The sequence below is a fragment of the Amphiura filiformis genome, chromosome 11 (assembly GCF_039555335.1).
Source record: "Amphiura filiformis chromosome 11, Afil_fr2py, whole genome shotgun sequence".
Taxonomy (NCBI): Eukaryota; Metazoa; Echinodermata; class Ophiuroidea; order Amphilepidida; family Amphiuridae; genus Amphiura; species Amphiura filiformis.
In genome coordinates, this window is record NC_092638.1 from 66,101,373 (window position 1) to 66,125,888 (window position 24,516).

Genomic DNA, 24,516 nt, shown 5'->3' on the forward strand with positions numbered 1-24,516 from the left:
CATACCAGACTTCATCGCTGTTCAGCTTCTTTTCTTTTCAGCGCCTGATCGTTATGGAAGTGTTTTTTTCAAGATCGCTAACAGATTACGAATCGGAAGTACGTTCCCACACCTTGGCTAAAGGAAAACAAACAAACAAAACAATATTTTTGTTGAGAAACAAACAAAACCACAGTAATTATTTTATCACGCTGATCACAGAGAGCAGTCAACCTGGTTGAGATCAGTAATCTCGATCTCTCTCTGCTATCACACATGACAAGTTTACTGTCATTACCATGTAGCCAACACTTTTCTACACACCGCTTAGTTATGTAGATAACACTTTTTACACACCGCCTTTTGGTAATTAGCTAGTCTTGCATCAAAAGGCCTCAAAAGGTCCTACTTTCCCATTACTTTGTCATGTGATCTGTAAGATCATATTGGTGAAAAAGGCAAATATCTGTCGCATAAATTGACTACTTTACTAAAATTGGGCATGAGAATGGCTTTTTTGAAAACTGCCTGAAAAAGCGTGTGAATTTGGCCTTAAAAGACCCAAAACAGACTGGAAAAAAATGTGTAAATTTGGACACCAAAAAATTCTCCTGGGAAAATTCTCATGCCTGAGGACTTGACAAAAATTTTGTTCATTGTACAAAGTAAAAAATTGTGGTGAAAAAAGGGCGAATATCTGGCCCAAGCATTGAACTCTACTTACAGCCTGATGAGTGAGTGAGTGAAGATACTTTTTGTGTACAGTAGACCTAAACCAACTATTGTACTCTCTTGAAAAAGATCTGAAATGATTGTCTAGTCAAATGTTACACAAAATCATGTCAAATTTGAACTTCAACAGTCAAATCTATATTAGATCTGAATTGAGTAGATTGTTTGAAGAGGCAATCCTATTTGAGGCAATTCATGGCCATCTCTATCCCTACCAGTGTTTGAAATATGCCTCAAAAAGTTACAGGCCAGCCGGCTTGACCTTAAAAAGTTACCGGCCAGCCGGGCCGGCAACTAGATGCCAGTCAGAAAAGTTACCGGCCAGGCCAAAAAGTTACAGGCCAATGGCCGGCTGACCGGCCCTATTTCGAACGCTGATCCCTACATACATTCAGAGAATAAACAGGGGTGTGCGAGGCCTCAGACAAAACAAGAGGCAAATTACTAAAAAGCTGAAAAACAGCATAAAATCAAGGTAAAAATGCCCAATATGAGCTGAAAATAAAAGAAAACACATCAATCTTGGCAATAGAAAAAGCTGAAATCAGCTTAAAAGCTGAACTCTCACATAAGCTTCCAGACTTAATCAGCAAGCTCCTGCCAGCTATTCAATGTTTAAATAATTCAAAAATCAGACTTTAAAAGCCTTTCTGAACATGATGGCTACACTGCAAAAACAGTGTCTACAGATTAGATACCTTTCTTGTAATCGATTTGTAAGCATGTTCAGAGTTTTGATGGCTTGTGTTTTGGAATTAAACATGTGATGTCTGGTAATTTGACACCTGTGTCTAGGTTTCAAATGTGCTTTGGTTTTAGTGTGTTTAAAAATTGATTACCAAGCAGAAAGAGTATAATCTCTAGGCTACAATGTTTTTGCTGTGTATTATTATTGCAAGAAGAGAACTGGTGCCAAATCCAATGCTTATGGAAGTTTGTCAATATACCTTCAATCTTCAATTGATCAACAAAAGTTGACTATACACCATTCTCCTAAAATTGATGAACTTGGCTCGTCACTGAAATAAGTAAAAATGTAGCCGACACCATTTTGGTTATATTTATGTCATAAACTTTTTACACATCACCTGTACTAACTTTTTACTGGTACAGAGGAAATATTATGGATTATGAAGTGTTTTAGGGTTTGGCAAGTTGAGGCGTCATGATTATGTTACATGGAGTGCAGCTGTCAACCGTACTAATTTTAACGTCTTCGTATCATTCTAAACAAAAATGTTTCATGTTTTTTTTGACACATAATAAGTATGTTCAGATGTTCATAGAATTCTTGAGGATCGGCGTACTTGAAATTGTGATTCCTAAGTCAATTCTTGACTGCGTGTCCACATGACTCCATTGAAGACTACAATCCTTGAGTTTTGTGAGGCCTGATACAGGGTGTATCAAAATGATTGGTACCCATCAATGTTGATGTTTGTAGAAAAGCCTGCCTCTACCAAATACAACATTGGATACTCTTGACATGTACAGAATGTATAGGTTATGACATGTTTTACAATTAATGTACACAATTTTTTGCATCTTATGTTGAATTTTGATGTGTCAGGCTCATCCATTATCAATGAAAAATGATTGGTACCCATCAGTTTTCATTGATATATCATTGTAAAGCTTAAATGATATATATTTTCTAAACACGGAAGAAAGCAAAATTGACCAAGGGCCGACTTTACGAGCGTTTCGACGTGGATGGTCATTAATCACACAATTGACCGCATCAAACAAACTGCTCTCGCGCTTGTCGCGGTATTCGGAATACGCTCTACCTCATTTGCACAGATTGTGATTCGGACTTCTGTTATTGGTAGTCCTGCTTTAGGCTGTTCGATTTTTGGAAAGGCAAACTGTAAAAATTTTGAGGACAAATTTTGTGTTATTTTGTTAAGTGAAGAGATGAAAGTGACGGTTATGAATGACGTTAATAACTTGCATCAACAATATCTCAGGTATTGTGAAAAATCTAAACATTTTACTTTGGACCTGGATATTCCTTGGTTCCAAAGAAATAATGTTTCGATTTTTCACAAGGCCCCCAAATAACCGATGCACAGCTACTGACCTCTAATTAACACAATAATGTGTTGCAGTTATTGACCTCTAATTAAGGTCATATGTTAAGCTCAGCACATGAGAATCGCAAAATGGTTTTGTTCACACGGCAGCAGTACCCGAAGATCATAACACAAACCCCCCTAAATTTCTGAGGTGATAAATTTGGGGTCATTCTTATGGATTGAAATCTTTAAGACACTTCACACAATCACTATGGACCACAATGGCCTCATCCCAATGGCATAGTTCAATAGCCTTAATTAAACAATCATAGTGCACAATTTGACCTCAAGTTGCTGAGTATGAGTTTTTGTACCCCAATTTTCAAAGGTCATTCAATGAAATATACAAATGTATTGGGGCTAAAGAACTGCACCCTGATAGATGAGCATGTTGTGGATTCTAGTGAATGCATTTCCCAAAATTTTTGCTAGAGAACCATGTGGACGTACCTACTATAATTTAAAAAGACACCGGCAAAGAGATTAGGAGTCAAAACTAATAACCAATTTGGGATAAATCTGATGAATGGTAGACACAAATGCACAAAACCCCCAAATGGACTAATTAATGATGATATGAGCCAACACGATAATGTGTTGCAAAGGTCGTCTTTATGGGGAGGCCGACTTCCATTGTCGCGAGCCAATGAGAAGCATGAGGGCATCAAATTGGGCTGGCGAAAGAACACAATAGGTGCTGCATGCTTTATCAATGATGTGTTACACCTTTACAACCGTCTGTAGTGATCGAGACCGACAGACACAGGAAAAACAGTTTTTGAAGGAAGCAATTTTATCCAATAAAGTTACATACACATATTTTGTATTAAGTAATCTTCCATTACAAGTTTTGAACCATGTATATTTAATGATATAAAGACTGCACAAAAAGAAACTCAGCTGTTATAAATACGCCTATAGCTTCAGAACTAATACTTGTTTTCACAATATTTCAACATAAAAAGGAGGAGGATTTATTTACGCGCAGTTTGATACCCCATTTGTTCAATTTGGTTCAATATTAAGAACACAGCAGCGTTTTGAAAGAAAAATACCCGAATTTAAAAGTTGCAGCTATTTGTATTGATTTGAAGTTTAGTGCGAAGATAATGGCGGGTTTTACGTGCCACATGCTTGTGTAATAACCATTGATGGCTGTAAACTGCAACTTTTAAATTTGGGTATTTTTCTTTAAAAGCTCTGCTGTGTTGTCAATATTGAACGGCATTGGACAAATGGGGTGTCGAAATGCGTGTAAATAAATCATCCTTCTCACTATGTTGAAATATTGTGAAAACAATTCATAGTTCTGAATCTATAGGCTTATTTATAACAGCTGAGTTTCTTTTTGTGCAGACTTTATAATTTTACAGCAGAAGAACCTGTTTCTCAACAAAACAAGCTGAGATTACCTTTTCTGAACAATTTTATGATTTTGCTTATCTATTCAATTTTCAAATTAGTACAGCAAAAGAAAAAAGATTCATGTTCTATTTTAGCAAGTGAATGTTAACAAATGGTAAGTTTTTAGCGGGTTCGCCAATGGACAAGTTAAGACAGTTCTGAACTTGCCAGACAGCGAACCCGCTAAAAACTTACCAATTATTATTAACTCCCGTCGTAAAAGCCTATCCCACAATTAGCAAATGTTAAGTCAAGCCATTCAAGTTGCTGGTTCAGTGGCGTGCCTGAAGAGGGGTGGTTGCCCCCTGCTCCCCCTGACAACTCAAAGAAAAAAAAGAAGGAAAAAGAAATAATCCTTGTTTTTAGTAAGTATTGTTTAAATACGCACAAATCGGTGCACACCTTAATTTGAGTATAGTGTAAAACAGCTGGTGTGAATTGTTGATCAAAAAGGGAATGCAAAGCAGTCTACGTACTACACACCTGGATAGCACACTAGATTTTTCCCCGCCACACAAAATAACAGACATAAAAGTTAACGGGAGATGTTATTAATAAACAGTAGTAAATAATGCAACATACACAGCTTAAGTGGCTGCTTAAAGTGGGTGATTTAGAGTCATTTGTGTTCTACACATCTTGCTAAATGAGCTAGCCCCGTCATCAAATAGACTACCGACACGGTTGCCACCATTATGAAACCTGTGTGAAAGCACAGGAAACGCCGTATCCAGTGGGCTATCAAAATGGGCTATTCCTGAAAACAGACGCACACCCCCTATAGAGGAGTTCAGACTTCAGGACTTTTTGTCCAATCATGATTGTTGGAAATCCAGACTTTCAAAATATCCAAATGCGAAAAAATCCAGCCAAAATCAGATCAAAATAAAAAATCCTAAGTTATAGGGGCTCATTTCGGACAATTCCTTGATTGTTGAGAAAAGTGGGGGATGAGGATATGGATCAAAAAAATTCCCCTTAAAATCACATTGAAATGTAGGTTCTCTTCAATAGCAATGTGATAACCTTTTTAAGTTATGGATTCTCATATTTTTTGTAGGAGCTGAGAGTACACCAGACCTATCGAATTACATTCTGAATAAATCGGCTTTTCTTTCCAGCTACATGCACTTTAAATACATATCATTAGATTTATAAAGTTTACTTCGAGGACTGTTAAATATCAAAAACATCATTTTTAATCATTTGCCATAAAATGTGTATTATATCGAGAATTTCAAAAAAAATCAAAATCATTTGATATCAGAAGGACAATCTTCGTATTCAGAATGCAATACGATATGTCTGATGTGCTCTCATGTCTCATAAAAAATACTGTCCATACCCCATCTCTTAAAGTTTTGCGGGACCTTAATGTGGGTTGGGGGGAGTATGACCTAGCAGTGTTTACTTTTAAATATTGAGACACATAAAGCTGACACACAAGAAGATTGTATGGGTGTTATAACAGAGATCCTAATGCTTGATATACAAAGGGCGTTATTTCAGACCCATGTGCATTTTTTTCTCGGGAGGGGTAAAATGCATCATAAGATCATACATTATGGCTTTAAATTCGACAACAGTTAAAACGTGGTTTATCAACCTCTTTACCACAATTGGTTAGGCTACTCCATTTGAAATCTACACCCCCTGTGTGGGAGAATAGGTTATGTCTTGCATAGGGGGTGTATGGATTTCAACTGGAATAGCCCAATCATGGTTATGCCAGCGCGCCACTGCTTCAAACTTGCAAAAAACAACATGAACACCTCCTTCTCCCTGCACATATTCAAAAGGCACCCATTTGGGCTATTAATGAACCTTTCTGGCAACCCTATCAACCATCACTTGACATTAAATATGAAACAGTTACTGTATACGCTGAAATTTTCGCTGTGGTTTTATTTTCGCGGATTTCGCTGATCAAGAGGCATCCGCGAAAATAAAACCCCGCGAAAACATGATAATTAAGCATTTTACTATATTATCATATTGAGGAGATATCCACAACCGCGAATTTAACAACCCGTGAAATTGTCAATGATACATGAAACCGTGAAAATATATTCCCGCGAAAATATTGGCGTATACAGTAATTAGTTTAATTTGGGATTTTTATTGAAACAAAGATGTAATTAGTGATGTTTGTAGCACCATCAGAGATTACGAGCTGATCCGCTACACGTATCTATGTTGATCTTGCCGACCGTATTGGAAAGCCTGTAAAGTGATGCACCAAACAATGGTGAGCCAGATTTGCAGGCCACTGCTACCGTGCAAAAGACCAAATAATTTCAGATGTCATCTGTATGAGGCTTCCACGAACATGTAGAGGAAGAAGACCATTCAACTACATCGACTGTGTGGCAAGGGACGTCAATCAAGAAATTAATGACCTCCCAAATCTGATGGCTGATAGAGATTCCTGGAAAAGAATTGTAAACTCTTTCTCGGATGCGTCCGCAAGATAGATAGAAACAATGGTAGGGTGATCAAATTAGGCAGACAGCGAGACCCTGCTTCGTATGCTCCACTTTCAATCAGTGTCACAGGTAGAAATTGAGGTTTGCCCATTATTTGCATAAAATTACTCATCCTTAATTTGACCTTAAAACCATTAACCAGGCTCTAGGCACTGGGGTTTGTTGCATGAGTTCAAACATGTCAATTTTATTCATTTATCTATCAGGAATGTAACACAAAACCTGAAAAGGTGCAAGTGAAACAAGAAGCTAAGTGTTGGCTCAAGGCATAATCTTTTTTTGCGAACAGGAGGGATCGGGGAATAGACTATAGGGGTATCGTCCCCTAATTTCTTCTTAATTTATGAAATCTAGAAATCCAGAAACTGTAAAAAACCTGGAAATGCGTAAAACACAACGGAAAACTACATCCCTGAATTGTGTATTTTTAAGTTTGAATAGCGGGTCGGTCATTGATATTGGCAGGGTAGTTATGTGTACGAGTATGTCTGCAGTAGTACCGCTCTGGAAGCAGAGACTGCCTTTTGAGCAAAGCTTATTCAAATCAGTTCTTCAAGGCTCTTATTTTGCTCTATAAAATAGTTCCTTCAGCCCCTATTTTTGAAACCAGGGCTGCACAGTGTGCAGTGCACACCCTTATGGTTGAGCTACAGCAAGATTCTTTTCTTTCAGACTCTTTTCACACAAAAATTCCTGGCACCAAATATGAAATGCGATGACTTTTTACCATTAAATATTGAAGTTGATGAAGCAATTTGTGAGCATCAACCTGTTGAATCATTCATTCAAATGCACTTCAACTGCCAGCTTTTGGTGTTGGAATGGTGCCATAATGATCTGCCTACGACAAACACGACAAATTAAAAACAAGAAAATCTGCGCTTCATTGCACGTGCAGTAATGATTAAGCCAAGAATGAAAATATACCATACTCAGGGCACATACATATTGCATGAATACTGTCAGTACAATAAGTTGTTAACCCCTTGAACCCGAAATGCCGCTTTTGCGGCGTCAGAGCGTTGTATATACCCGAAATGATGTTTTTACGACATTGAGATGACGTCATATACAGCCTTGGACATTTAAACCCTTCAAGCCAATCAGATAGCTTGTTAGGCAATGGTATGTTTACCAATGGCGTAAATCATAAAAACAGTGCGAGAACAACTTTAAGTTAATGTCTACAATTAGGCAAATGTATGGTAATTTATGCAGATAATTCAGGGTCACGCCATCATTGCCTATTTTAAATTCAGGATTCAAAGGTTAAACTTTTTGGTAGCATTCAGTCAAAAATATTTGGGTTGTTCCAGTTGAAAATCCATACACCCCTATGGAAGACACGGCCTTAATCTCTCACACAGGGGGTGTCAATTTAAAAAAGAGTCACCCATGCCCGGGGGGGGGGGTACTCAGTACAAATGACCATACGGGGACGTGCCGCAAACATGTGTAGCATTTTCAGCCTTCTGGTATATCAATGACCCCTTTTTCAAAGCCTATTTTGGTATATGAATGGGTCCTTTTTTCAAAATTTTCTCAATTTTTTCAGAAAACAGCCCAATTTTTCCTTAATGTAGCCAAAATTTTCAAAATTTTCCCAAAATTTTGGGTAAATTCGGCCGAAAATTTTGACTTTTGGTATATCAATGGGTCCAAATTTCTTGAAAAATTGGTATATTTATGGGTCTGCTTCCAAAATCTCAGCGGCACGTCCCTACCAAAACCAAACTTGAGTACCCCCCCGGGCACCCATGCAGGTAGTCCCGTTTGAAATTCACACTCCCTGTGTGGAAGATTGAATTCAACTGGAATAGCCCAATTATAATACTTTACATGGCCTTGTAATACAAATCTATCTTTTGTTGAGTCTTAATCAAGGAAACTTTCAAATTTGTTTCTAATTTTAAAGAATACAAATTTTCTTACACACCACTTTCTAATGAAAACAAACCTTGAGCTTCAATGCTTGACACTCTTACTCAATATAATGGCATTTATATCAGAAATAACTTACATTGAAGCAGTGATCATATAGGCTACAAGCTACAATTCAGGTACTTCTTAATAACCAGCGATTTCTTTTAATTCTTCTGTACATGATTGATTATTATTATCTCCAAAACTGAGTTTTATTATTTTTATTATATTTATTAAAATTATTAATTATAGGACTCGATAATTATGACACTGGTCAAGCTTTAGGTCAGTATCTGTGACTAATGATCCATATGGTCAGTGCCTTGACCAACCTCTTCATAGGTTTAGTCAAACAAATGGTTTTAGTTAAACAAAACATATTATACCAGACGAGGACTAGAAGAGGACTAGATAGCGAAGCACCTGGTCATAAAGGACAACGTGGTGTATGAGCGGTGGATTTGTTTTAAAATGTGACATAATCTGGTCCATGGAGGCTAAAGGCGGTAAATTTGAAATTGAGAAAAAGGCAAAATAAGGAGTAAAAATCATAAGAAATAGACATCATAAAGCTTTGTAACTTTAGAACCAAGTATGCTAGACCTTTGGTAATTTCAGTATAGGATAGCCAAATCTTTGTATAAGGTAATAATTATAGTAACTCAATTTTCAAAAATGCCTCCTTTGGCCTCTGTGGGCCAGATCGTGTAACAAATGGGTAAACAAAACATATTATACCAGACGAGGACTAGAAGAGGACTAGATAGCGAAGCACCTGGGCATATAGGACAATGTGGTGTATGAGCGGTGGATTTGTTTAAAAATGTGACATAATCTGGTCCATGGAGGCTAAAGGCGGTAAATTTGAAATTGAGAAAAAGGCAAAATATGGAGTTAAAATCATAAGAAAGAGACATCATAAAGCTTTGTAACTTTAGAACCAAGTATGCTAGACCTTTGGTAATGTCAGTACAGTATAGCCAAATCTTTGTATAAGGTAATAATTATAGTAACTCAATTTTCAAAAATGCCTCCTTTGGCCTTTGTGGGCCAGATTGTGTCACAAACGGGCTTCTGCACTGTTAGCCGCACAATGATGTTCCCCCCTCACAAGTCGCCTTAGCCTATATCAAGCTCAAACCTTATTGTCCAAATCCTATTGTAATAAATCATCTTCAGTGGCGTAAAATCACCCAAGCTATTTACTCAGAGCAAAACAATTGTCTAAAGACATCTGTTTGCTCATTGTACTCAACAATCCAGTGGCTATATGTAAGTTTGACTTGTAATTGATAGCATTTGGCATTGACACATTTTCAATGAGTGATTACAATACAAGTTATTACCTGTGATATGAATTAATTTTGTGGGACAAACAAAGATGTACATGCACACATGTGTATATTAATTCTCGCTATTCACAATAAAAGGCGCCGCCAGCGGATTTGCGATGTAATCGTGATGTATCATGGGAAAAGGTCGACATCCAAGTCCGCATAATCTGAATATTACCATGCTATTACATAGGAATACGTGACAATATTTTTAGTTTGTCAATATAACGGTATTACACGCAAATCGATAGAGAAAAAATTAATTGTGCACATTTCAAATCACATTATTAAGTATTATCGAGTATCGGTTCGCGTGTAACACCTTTATTTTGACAAACTAACAAAATATTGTCACATGTTCCTATGTAATAGCATGGTAATATTCGTATTGCGCGGACTTGGATGTCGACCTTTTCCCATGATACATCACGATTACATCGCAAACCGCTGGCGGCGCCCTTATTGTGAATAGCGAGAATTGAAAATTTATTTAAGGCAACATACAGAGAGGTCATGTTTTAATTGAATACCTGAGTGGAAGAAGGGCCCAACTCCATTTTTTTACAAAAATGAGTTAGGCCCAGCATTTTATTGCCAGCAGACTGATCTTCCTTGTGTGTGAAAGATGAGCCAAAATCCACTCTCTAAATAGTCTTCCACGTACACTTAATCATGGTTTTCATGGAAGAAAGGCCCAACTCCATGGAGTTGGGCCCTTCTTCCACAAATATTGGATTAAAGAGGAATTTTGTTCATCCATGAAATCTGCTTTTCCAAACAACAAACTTTCTTGCTAACATATTACATGCTTCTACTTATGCAATAATGGATAATTTCCAAATTGCTGTAGCTATTTATAACACATTTGCTTACGGAACTGGCACTTGCAGTATATTAGTGGAAGAAGGGCCCAACTCCAGCTCAGTATAAAGACCTGTACCGTTGCCATGGAAACATCATATATGATTTGAATGTATGTAATACTGTATGTTCATGTATTAAAGGTCCCCTGAAGATGAAAACATTCTATCGATAAAACTTTTCCAAATATTACGTTTTTTCTTAATATCTCACAAACAGTTTTGATGGAGTTGGGCCCTTCTTCCACTCAGGTATTCAATTGTTTCTTTGTTTGTACCAGTTGTGTTGAGTCCAGTCCTTTCATGGTCGAGTCAAGTCAGTTCAAACTATTTCTTACAAATCTAGAGAGCTCTGGATTGATTCCCACTTGCTCTGAATTTTCCTTTCTCTCACCTACTATATTATGCCAGTCCTCCAAAGCTTGTTTGTTCATCTTTTCATTATAAAATAATAGTAATGTATATATGTGTGTTAAGTAAATTGGGTTATTTCAGTTGAAACCCAAACATCCCAAATGGAAGACATGACCAGGGACAGGCGATTTGTGCGGAAAAAAATAGCAAATTGCGCGGAACTCTTTTTTCAGTGCACATCATGTAGCCCTGCCCATAGGAAAAAAAAAAGCCAATTGCGTGGAAAAAAAGTTTTGCGCAAATCGCCTGTCCCTGGGCATGACCTTAATCTCTCACTCGAACAGAGGGTGTAGATTCACCCATTTACACAAATACATGGCGGGTACCGGAGATAGGCCTTTGTGCCGCTGCACTCCACACAAAGGCACAACCATCTAGCAGAGATAGGTCTTTGTGCCACTGAACTTGACACAAAATACACAGCAGCTAGCGGAGATAGGTCTTTGTGCCGCTGAGCTCCGCACAAATACACAGCATCTACTGAAGAAAGGTCTTAGTGCCGCTGAGCTCGACACATATGCATAGCAGGTACTGGAGATAGGTCTTTGTGCCACTGAACTCCACACAAATACATGGCAGGTACTGGAGATAGGTCTTTGTGCCGCTGAGCTTCACATAAATACATGGCAGCAACAAAAGACATGTCTTTGTACTGCTGAGCTTCACATGAATGCATAACAGGTACTGGTGATAGGTCTTTGTGTCACTGAGCTTTGTGCTAGATATAAATGCAGCATGGTGAATAAGTTTGGTTAGGGTCACAGGTTAATTCGGATGTAATTCCTAATAAACAATTGAGAAACCCATCTGAATGACCTCTAATAACTTCCCTTTTTTCCAACTAGAGTACTTTGGCCTGATAAAAACCAACTCATCACTGACACTTGGCGTCATATGGCTAAGCCTTTCCTGCATCAGAGTCCCCGACAAAGAGTATTTATAAAAGCATGCACCAAAAATGAACTACTGACAGCCAACTTTAATTACATGATAAAATAAAACATAGTATTAATTGTTAATTAGTTGATGCAAGTGAGCATATTGGAAGCTCCATAGAAAATGAAATGTGTCGTTAAAATCACTCCGCTTGGTGTAATTGTTTGCACTTTCAGAATAATAAAAATATTATTAATATTTGAAAAGATTTAAGGGATGGGGTATGAACGTTTGGACAGTATTTATTGTGGGACATTAGAGCACATCAGACATATTGAATTGCATTCTGAATACGAAGAATGTCCTTCTGATATCAAATAATTTTGATTTTTTGAAATTCGCAATGTAATACATATTTTATGGCAAATGATTCATATTTTTGATATTTAACAGTACTGGTACTCGAAGTAAACTTTAAAAATCTGATGATTTATACTTAAAGTGTATGTAGGTGGGATGAAAAGCCGACGATCAATTGAAAATTTCGACCTTTTGTATTGAAGATACAGATTTTTTTCCCAAAAACACCAACAAAAATTAGGTCTTTTTGGGAAAAAATCCATATCTTCAATATGAAAGGTAAAAATTCTCAATTGATCGTCAGCTTTTCCTCCCAGCTACATACACTTTAATAATATATCATTAAGATTTATAAAATTTACTTTGAGGACTGTTATATATCAAAAATGTGAAAAATATCAAATTTTAATAATTTGTCATAAAATTTGTATTATATCGTGAATTTAACAAAAATGAAAATTATTTGATATCAGAAAGACATTCTTCGTATTCAGAATGCAATGTCTGATGTGCTCTCATGTCCCACAAAAAATACTGTCGAAATGCTCATTCCAGATCCCTTAACTTAGAAATATTAACTGTGTCATGCAAATGAGTCACTGGTCAGGCAACACTGATTTCATTTTGAATTTGTATTGTTGCATAATTTAAAAGTTTCCAAAAAATATTATTACAATTTTGTATCCAAAAAAGGCATAGTTGTAATTATGTTCACTACATACTTTATTTAAATTGCAGAAATGCATAAAACCAACAAGTATCTCTTTTCTTTTTAAATTTTGATGGGAACTGGATTTCTTAAATAATTTTTTGAATAAATTTAATGCATTTATTGGCCTCCACAATTGCATATTTCCTGGCCTAAATATATTCCATTTTGCTGAAATTTACCAAAAGTATTTAAATACTTTCTGAATCATATTTTGATTTTTTGCGAGTAGAAAACCTACTAACCCTTGCCATAAAATAAAACCACAATCAAACCAACATCTGGTTTATCACCAAGTCGGCAAAAAAGACAAATCTTTGATTAACTAAGTCTCAATAGCAGTAAAAATAATATTTGGTCATGTTAGGATTGCTCAGTGCAAAAATACTCAATGCACAGGTGTTTCATAACAAATTACCTCTACAAATCACAACTTAATTACCCTTGGTGTATTCCATATTAAAGCCATATTATAACATTTTCAAACAAAATAGATTAGCTTTTCTTTGCCATAAAATGTTAGCTTTTACTGTCAGATATATCCCCTTTATTTTTGAGCGAACAACAACGGCAAAGCAAAGAAAATTGGAATTTACTACCAGCGCACATGTCGCCAATACGTACCACTCCTTCGGTCATGTTATGGTACGACCCTTTGTTGTGTATATCACCGTCCTGCACGCCGTATACGTACTGTGTGTTATGAACATCGTGTATGCGTTTGACTAATAATTCCATCGTAATAATAAAGCGCCGGTTCCGGCGTTTTATTCGAAATCTCGGATTTTGAAAAAACTACAGCACCCAGAGTCTTGATTTTTGCAGGGTATATTGGCTTAATAAAGTACAATTTAATCGTAAAAAAAGGAATTAAAAAATTCAGTGAGGCGTCTTCCTCAGCAAATGTTATAATATGGCTTTAAATGCGAATAGACAAGTCAAAGGGGGCTTTTGTCAGTAGAATAAAAATTCCAGATATGAACCAAACTTGACGTGAAAACACTAAGAAGATCAAAAGCAAATTTCACATTTGCAATCTAGTAACTTTGGTTGGCTTTATTTAATTTGAAAAGACAAATGGTTATAAATGTACATTTACACTCTTCTTTTTTTAAAACACCTCTAAACCCTGAAACAAGAGTTAAAGGAAGGTGACCTGATATATTTGGAAAATCAAATTCTTTAAAACTTGCGTATAACATAAAATGTCATCCCTTTCAAGCACTCATGCAAAAAGAAAATGTAAATGTGACTAATTCCTAATGGAATTACTGACATTTATACAGTGTGATATTGGTAGTCTACAGTGTTTTTATTAATGATAATCATCATGATCATGTAATATATTGATTTCAAGTGAAAGCCCTATTTTTCTCATAAACATATTGAAATTTGGCGTTCCAAATCGGTGTATTTCCGAAGATATCATCAAAAAACTGCCTAATTAGTCTCAAATGTGGTATACCACATTTGAGACTAATTAGGCAGTTTTTTGATGATTTCTTCGGAAATATACCGATTTGGAACGCCAAATTTCAATATGTTTATGAGAAAAATATGAGCTTTCACCTGATACCAAAATCAGCATTTTGATGAGGTAAAGTGCGGGATGAGATTTTCAATCAGGTTCACAGTAAAAATATGCCACATAGTGCCAGGTTGGCACTTGCCAAGTGATGCCAATGTGGCATTTGCCAGGTTCGCCAAGAAGAATGTGCAAGGGTACGCACAACCAGGCATTTGCAGCCACGGGCCAAATTGGCATTTGCCATCAATATCCAGAGTGTCAGAAATCATTGGCATCTGCCAATTGTACCAGGTTGGCAAGTGTCAATCTGGCAGGGGTTGGCATTATCATTTTTGGTGATTTATAGATTTGTATTATTTTTGAACAAAAATGAGATTTTTGGATGGTTTCCAGCGGTGGTTCCCAGTGTTTTAGGCTCCATATTGTTTTGAACATACAAAACATTGCATGATCTTTGTTTTCATTGGTTTTTGTAATTTGAATAAATCAAAACAATGATTTTGTATAAAAATGAGCTATTTCTGATGATTGAATTTCTTTTTCATGTGTTTTTAATTTTATTATCCTAATTTATTTTGGAACAAAAATGCAATTTTGGATGGTTTCCTGTGGTGGTTCCCGGGTTAGGCTCCAGGTCGCTTTTGATAATAATTATGAATTTGCAGGATTGTACTTTGATGTGTTTTTGTTATTTTTCAAGATTTAAATTATAATGGAACAAAAACAAAAATGCATTTTTTGCGTTTTGCGAGTGGTGGGCTGCGTAATACGCAATTCAGTTCTTCAAGCCATAAAAAAGTAAACAAAATTTAAAAAAAGACTGAAAATTTCAAAACTCATTTAATTTAATCTTCGCCAATACTTGTCAACCTCCCGGTTGATTTACGCCAATAGACCTTTTTCTCAGACGTCACCAATCAATCGATATTGGGGTCCAGCATTCGAGTCATCAGCACCCAAGCGCAAATACCGGCGCCGGGTAGCTTGCGATCAACTTTATGCCACGCTAGGCGCCCCGGCGGAATTGCCAGCTCGCAGTACGCGTTTAGTTCGCCACGGTGTAAAAAGTAAACAAAATTGTGAAACAAATCAAAGATTGAATTTTAAATAGCATCGCGGTTTTTCCGTATCTTTTGTATTTTATGGCATCAAAACAAGCTGGAACAAAGGTAACTAGTATACAGTTCCCGTTTAAACAATTATTTTATGGAAGCTAAAGTGAAATATGATAAGACAGAGGAGAAAATACGCAGTATTTGGTGTTTTTACACCGTGGACACGTGAGAAACGCACGTGTTGTTTGTTTACATCTCAGACCCCAATATCGATTATAGCCAACATAACAAATTCTCGATCATGAGAGGATGTACCTTCTGCGTCAGCGTACTTTTCATAGAATAACATGATTGCGCGACCTGCATGACCGAACTTTGACCTTGCCTAGTAACGACTGTGTGATTGGTCAATTCTCAAAAGCTCTGTTTGCGCCGCAAGCGCCGGTCTTTGAGTAGTACGCTTGACGTGAATAACTGTGCATACCCAAATTGGCTCTCATGATCGAGAATTTAATATTTTGGCTATAGGTGACGTCATCAGAAAAAGGTCTATATGTACACCATTTCCGTGGTATTGTGTACAAAACCGTTTTATCTTTCATTGTGATTTTTAAGATTGTGTTATTTAAATTGCAAACAAAAAGTTAAGTTTAATAATGGCGTTTCTTCTTACTTTTGACTGAAACACACACTAATTTTTCATCTGAATAATCTTAAGTCTACTTTTTTTGCGACGTGCACATTTACTGGTTTAGTATGATAATTTGTCATTAGAGCTCTTTCACATACAACAGCATTTGAGGGAGATCACGACTGAACACACAAATGCATAAATGGAGCCGAAAACACCGTGAACCAGGACAGGAAATCATCTAACAATACATTGTTGTTCCAAAATAATTTAGGCCTAATTCTTACAAATGAGAGAGCCCAAACTACCAATGCACCAGTAGGCCTACTATCAAAACAACACGGAGCCGAAACACCGGGAACCACCACAGGAAACCATCCAAAAATGCATCCAATGTTCCAAAATAATTTAAATCTTGCAAAGTAACAAAAACATATAGACCATGGGACAAGGCTTGCTAAGTGCTTCAGAAAGTAGTTTTCGTTCTCCCTTTCTGGGTAGAGGATGGTTTATACATGAAAATATAGCTATTATATCACTGATCAATAATATAACATTTCCCACTTTCAAAAGTTGCGTTACTGTGTAATTTAGGAGTTATTTGGGGTTAAAAATGTGTTTTTAAGTGATTTTTCCATTTTTGCCCAAAAATGTCAAATATTAAAATAGCTGTAACTTTCAAAATAAATTGAGTAGAAATTTCATTTCTATTGTAGATGTTACATATTACATGGATGTCTAACACTGGTGAATAAAAATGTCACAGCACAACTCTAAAATATAAAAAAAATGGCAAAAACCATATTTTTGTGCTATTTGCCATTTTGAGCTAAAAATGTAATTTTTGCATGGGGAAAAAAATAAATATAAATTGTATTGATTTAAAAAATATGTCATTATGTCAACATAGTTATTGTGAACAAAAAAGTTAATGATGGTGAATGTCTGTGACCTATAGTTTTTTGATCTATGGCCCTTTCAAATTCATATATGGACTAAAATAGCATGTTTTTTGTTCAATATTTCCAATATTACGCCAAAAATGGTCCTTTATGGCCATTTTAATAAACTTGTTAGTTTTTGTAAAGTGGAACTTCACTTAATAATATGAACATGTAATTGTACTTTAATGTTAAGCTATTTCAAGATCCACTAGTATGCCCACTACCGTGGTAGCAGCAATTTTATCTACTTTCAATGCAGTAAAATGATGACTAAAATGATTTTGCTGCATTGAAAGTAGTAAAATTGACGATATAATTGCTTCTGCCATGGAAACCGAGCTACCAGTGGATCTACAACTAGCTTAAAATGAAAGTACTATAATATATCCATAATATATGTGAAGTTCACACTTTCCAAACACTGAAAAGTTTGTTAAAATTACAAAAAATTTTCAGCCTAATATTGGAAAAATTGACAAAAACATGCTATTTTAGTCCATATGTGAATTTGAAAGGGCCATAGATCAAAAACTATAGGTCCCAGACATTCACCATCATTAACTTTTTTGTTCAGAATAACTAGGTTGATATAATGACATATTTTTTAAATCAAGAAAATATATATTTATTTTTTTTTTCAAGAAAAAATTACATTTTTAGGTCAAAAATGGCCAAAATAGAACAAAAATATGGTTTTTGCCATTTTTTTATATTTTAGATTTGTGCTGTGACATTTTTATTCACCAGTGTTGGAAATCCATATGACATGTAACATCTACAATAGAAATGAAATTTCTACTCAATTTATTTTTAAAGTTACAGCTATTTTAATATTTGACATTTTTGGGCAAAATGGAAAAAACACTAAAAACACATTTTTAACCCCAAATAACTCCTAAATGAGTAAAGTAAAACGGGAACTTTTTGGATATTAATTCAGACATATATTTACTCTTGATTTGTTATGTTTTTATGTTCTGCCCAAGAGTGGACTACGGAAGTGAAAGATAAATGCCCATGTCCCATAGTCTAATATGAAAGCAAAAATCAACCAATGCACAATTACTATCAAAACAACACGATACCGAAAACATCGGGAACCACCATAGGAAACCATCCAAAAATGCATTTTTGTTTTTGTTCCATTATAATTTAAATCTTGAAAAATAACAAAAACACATCAAAGTACAAACCTGCAAATTCATAATTATTATCAAAACGACCTGGAGCCTAACCGGGAACCACCACAGGAAACCATCCAAAAATTGCATTTTTGTTCCAAAATAAATTAGAATAATAAAATTAAAAACACATGAAAAGAAATTCAATCATCAGAAATAGCTCATTTTTATACAAAATCATTGTTTTGATTTATTCAAATTACAAAAACCAATGAAAACAAAGATCATGCAATGTTTTGTATGTTCAAAACAATATGGAGCCTAAAACACTGGGAACCACCGCTGGAAACCATCTGAAAATCTCATTTTTGTTCAAAAATAATACAAATCTATAAATCACCAAAAAATGATAATGCCAACCCCTGCCAGATTGACACTTGCCAACCTGGTACAATTGGCAGATGCCAATGATTTCTGACACTCTGGATATTGATGGCAAATGCCAATTTGGCCCGTGACTGCAAATGCCTGGTTGTGCGTACCCCTTGCACATTCTTCTTGGCCGAACCTGGCAAATGCCACATTGGCATGCAGTTGGCAAGTGCCAACCTGGCACTATGTGGCATATTTTCCCTGTGTTACCCACCTTTAAGACTGTGGAAGAGTCTAGGGTAGGTGTTACAGGTTAAATAACACAAGTTTCTCTGTAATAACAATTTTTAACGTTCCACAACTGTTTGGAGTAACCTTTATTTTCTAACCGGTATTATTTTCAATTGACATGTTCACTGACTTCATACTATGCAGTTAGGAGGAGATCAATAATACTTAATAAGCCCAATCGCCATTGTAACTTCCGGTTTTTGAGAGCAGTTTTGGGACACTTTGACCTCTGACATATCAAGGAAATTACTGTAATTATTATTAATTAATTTATTTTTGTCATAATCTTATCATTTAAAATATTTAAATAATTTATTTACTCAATAATAATGTTTTTTGGGTTTGTTTTCATTCTTGTAAAACATTTTAGATTATATTTTGTACGCACAAAAACCAATTGTTCTGAATTTTTCCTAATAGGTCAGAGGGCATTGTCCCAAAACTGCAAAAACTGTCCCACAATGCATTGCAAACATCTAATGCCGATTTGGCTTATTCTGTTACCTGTTTCTGGTAATAGTCAAAGTCCAATAGCATTTAACCTTTTCCCAATGCTCCAATAAATAAAACCAGAGAACAAGGGCTCCCTATACCACTACATGCACCAGCATGGTCAGTTAGGGGGGGGGGGGGGAATTGGGCATATGCAGGTCCTTGCAGATGGTATGCGGAAACAAACAAAAACAATTCTGTGTGATAATCACACTATTAATGAATCGCTCCTCAGACCAAGTCGTTGTTTTACGACATGAAGCGTATCTACACTATCGCGCACCAATTATAGCAGATTCAACCCATCGTGGGACGTTTTTTAAACAAATCCAGGATGCTGGTCAATCATCCGTCAGTCATGCCTAGCATGATATGCATGATTGCCCGGTAGGGTGAATTTGTTTGAAAAACGTCCCACAATGGGTTGAATCTGCTATAGTTTCGGGTGCATTTCAAGCACAAAAAAAATTAATACTTTTTTGCCCCATGCATGTATCAAGATGGCAGTCAAGTCTTGTTACTCTGGTTTCAATTCTGTGGTCTTTACAGAAATTATGGCAACCCATTCGTTGAAAGAAAATTTGCAAGTTGCTAAACGATACAAATGATGATGAATTCCCATCAAAATCTTGCCACAAAAGGTGCCAAAACAACAAAGCTTTGTTCCAGGTCACCGAGTAAGTAAATTCCAAAACTTTAATACCTAATCAATTGTTACTTTTCAATGAAAAGATGGAAAAAAAACTCTAGTAAATCCCGCTAATCTTTTAAATACTACATATCACCTTTTTGCCCTTCGTTTCAACACCCCAGCTGTGAATTTGGGATCAAATGTTTGTGTCAAGTTGCTACTATTGCTTACAAATATTGTTATCACAAAAGTCTTTAATCCTCTCATTTATCTTTTTTTGACAATTCTTATCACATTTTGGTTGTGTCACAATAGAACCAGCTGTTATTGTGGAAAAATAATAATATTAATAATTTGTTACTTTTTAGTCTTCAAAATATGAAATGAATTCTCACGATATTTTGCTTTTCTGCACTGACCTTTTACCACCATATAATATGAACTAGATAAAATTTAATACAGATGCTAATATGCAAGAGCAATCACTCTCTACTGCTCTCCTTAAATCTGATATAGGAGAGTGATTTTTAGCTCTCCTTAGTTGACCATTTTATCCTTACATTCTATTGTAAATGTTTTAAACAGCTCTCCTTGAAGCCTCCAGAAGAGCTATTTAATGCTCTCCTGCAAATTCTAAAAGACAGTCCCTGAATATGATAAATACTTAGCCATTCAAAATGTTGCAAAATGTTGATGACATTAACCGCCATTTTTCATCTTTTTTTCCCCGTCACATACTTATAAATATTTTCATACATGTAAAACTTCACTGCACTGAAATGTGCGGACAAGATACAAACTATTCCCCAACAGGCAAAGTCTAGCATCATCCATTAATTAGCCCACGGTGCATAAAAGCACAGGAACTTTGCCTATTGGTGGATCGTCTGTATATCATTGGTCTATGGTGGACATTCTGGACCAAGCACCAGCAGCAGAATGATCATGAGGAAGGAAGAGGTACATATTCACCATAGAAGTGATAATGCAACATGTTAATTACCATAGCAATACAGTAAGCCAAAGAATTTAGGTACCAGTTATGTTCACCCCTGTATATCTTAAACAACGACAAATATGTCAAGACTAAAACAAGCAGCCCCTACCTGGACTCTTTAGCTATGATTCAGACCTTATTTGTTGAAATTGGTTGAGAATTAAAGTGATCTGAAACCTAAGGAAGAAACAAAATCAAAAGTTGCAATTTTATGTTCTAATCAATGAATTTGAAAGCACAACGCTAGTTTTAACATGCTAATCAATGGAAGCATGACGTTAGTTCTCTTGTTCGAGAATGCTTTGTAAACAAATCAATAGGGCTCGCAATGGAGCAAACTGCAACTTTTAAATTGGCATCTTCCTTGGGTTTTTGGATGTTGTGTCTTTATTTCTTGACCGATATCACCGAATGTGGTCTTAAATTCGAGCTAAAAGACGCAGCCATTGACTGCTGGTTCCAATGACATATCTGTCTTTGTTTAGGATATGCAGGGGGTGAAACATAACTGGTACCTTAATTTTTTGGCTTACTGTAGGTTAACATTTTTTTCTGAATACATCGCCCTGCACAACAAGTTGCACTCATCACCTGTGTATGTCTGGAATCATAGATTGAATACAATACCATTCTTTTCAAAGATCCTAATCTTACAGGTGCGAGTGATCAGCATGATATGAATATTCTATAGAATTTCTATCTAGGTCTTTATCTGTTTTTTGACAACTATGGCTCAATGCAGATGTCCCGCATGAACATACTAGTGCAGTGCAATATATTCAAAATTGTTTTAACCTATTGCTATGGTAGTTAATCGTGATATATAATCACTTCTATGGTGAATACATACATTAAACACAAAATCTTTTGAAAAGATAAAGGTATAGTGCCCAAGATTTTTCAGCCGACCGACCTACTCGTATTATTTTTTATGTTACGCCAATCAAACAATTTTTTTAGGCCTTAGGGCACACTGCTCTTGTAAATTTGCATATCAAATTGAGGGCATCCATTTACCTGGATAATTTCATATCCCGAACGTAATTTCAACGACAACTTAACGCCCCACCTTTTCACCCAATCACAATGTTCCTCTCCTTCTGATTGACAACTTTTTCTTCTGATTGACAACTATCGCACTATGCAACATCAAACCATTTTGCCACCAACAATTCTTGCATCGTAACGACGCATCCTCTCTGATGTTGATTTAAGTGCTAATAAACTCACCTTGCAAATCTGCCGACAAATCCTCGCTACAATGAAGACAAAAGAGACCGGAACGACATGCGGGTAAACATTTACCGACCTGCAAAATAAACAGTCGTAAAATCCATTCAGCGATTTGAAAACATTAAGCAAATGATATTTTTAGGCAATTGTTTCCATTCACATATTACGATATTTTATGAGCACCTATGACTCCTAGTTCGTAATCCCTAAACTACAATTAACCCTCTCTGCACAACTGATGAAAAATCTAAAAATTTTATAAATTATTTTAATTTAAAAAAATTTAAACTTTCATGGCAATATATTGACTTTCAAGTCAAACAGGTACTAACATGCCCAGCATTGGAGACAGTGAATCATATGTTATACCACAACACTTTGAGGTAGACTACTGGAATTTATGACATTTTAATATGCAGCTACGATGAGCTACCTACACACAGGCCCTTGCTAGCAAAGCATTAATGACTTTTGGTACTTAATCCCTTAAATATGCTTAATGGAACGTAATACCGCCAATACAGTATTATGACACACTTTACATCAAATAGTTCACAGAGTCATGTAAAGGCAAATGAATGTATCTGTATATGCGATGAGATCTAACAAAATAAGTTGCCTGACAAACTGATTTTTGAGATATGGACCAAAATGATTGGGTCAATTTGTTTTGCTTCTAATATTCAAATTCTTAGTGTAAGCACTCGTAATTCATGAATGGGGTACCAAATAGTTTTCACCAACTAGTAACTTTGTGAAATTGAAAAACAAAAAATGATTTTTCTGTACTTAGGCTATTTTCATGATTTGCTTTCATATACATGTACCATATACATGGGTATTTTCACAACGGTTTTATATTTGCAAATCCACTAACTTTGTTGAATAAAAAAAGAAAAGAAGAGAAAAGATACATACAGTATTACTTTTTTACCTTGTGGTACACTTTTTCACGCATTTGGAAAGTTGAGGTGCAATTTCATTTGACGCAGAGCAATTTGAAGTGCAGTTTCAGACAACCAACACATTAAGTCAGTACAATGTGGTATCGCAATTTTGCACCACATTTTAAAAGTGAATTTTGGGGTGCAAATTGCACTGCGATAGGTCTTTCGGATGCTGGACACATGATATGTAGCCTATATATTTTAACATGTATTAACACGGCTGTGTACTCTAGACATTGTTTCTTTCACGAAATTGAGCTTTTTTGAAATGTATTTACTTTGTTATGTTTTTTATAAATACAAGGAAAGAAAATCCAGATTTGTTAACTCCAACTGCTCTATTTTATGGATTTTATTTCACTATTTCACTCGTTTCCGCAATTTAAAAGGAAAGAAAATCTTTGTTGTACCATCGGGGTATACGCACGCAACAACGCATCGCGTTTTGTAGACGCGCAATTTGTTAACGCACAGATACGCTACGCACACGCTAACGCTTATCTGCATGCGTGGCGCATCTTATGGAAGCACCACGGAAGCACTGATTTCATAAAAACCTAGCGGTCAAATGGCTCCGTTTTAGCTGATAAAATGTGGATTTTTTCAAGTTCTTTCCCCCGATTTAAACATCAAGATATGAATAGATTTCGCCCAAACTTCTCAGGGGCTGTGGATTTACCCGATGTTCACGTAATGTAAGGTAGAAAACGAGAACTGTCGCATTCTCCTGTGAGCTTCGATCAAAGTGCAAAATGTGACCACTTTAAACTTCAACGGCCTTTATTTCAATGTTCATTTTCTCGGTAAAATGACGATTTAGGTACACGATAACTCAATAAATACAGCATCTATAGGTAAGCAATTATGCTCATCATAAAAAGCATGATCGACTTAAGAAACGGTTTTCTCATTTTTTTATATTTTGGTCTATTTCCGATTTTAGGCATCATTTTGTGCAAATAAGCGTTTGTGAATTTTAAAAGTTCATTTTGATGCCTTATATGGTCAATATCTCAAAAAATAAGGCCAATATCAAAAAACTAAAAAAACTGTTTTTGGAATGGTTTCTCACGATTAAGAAAAAAACAAAACAAACATTTTTGGAAAGAGTGTTTTGTT

The 24,516-nt window shown here is 35.8% G+C and overlaps 1 protein-coding gene across 1 annotated transcript in view; it reads right to left on the minus strand.

Annotated features, from left to right (window-relative positions):
* The window catches only part of LOC140163871 (uncharacterized), a 224,768-nt gene that overhangs the window by 88,960 nt on the left and 111,292 nt on the right, over positions 1 to 24,516 (minus strand). The window contains exon 31 of the mRNA XM_072187185.1: positions 22,448 to 22,526. Within this exon, the coding sequence (XP_072043286.1) occupies positions 22,448 to 22,526 (79 nt within the window). The remainder of the gene's footprint in view (positions 1 to 22,447; positions 22,527 to 24,516) is intronic.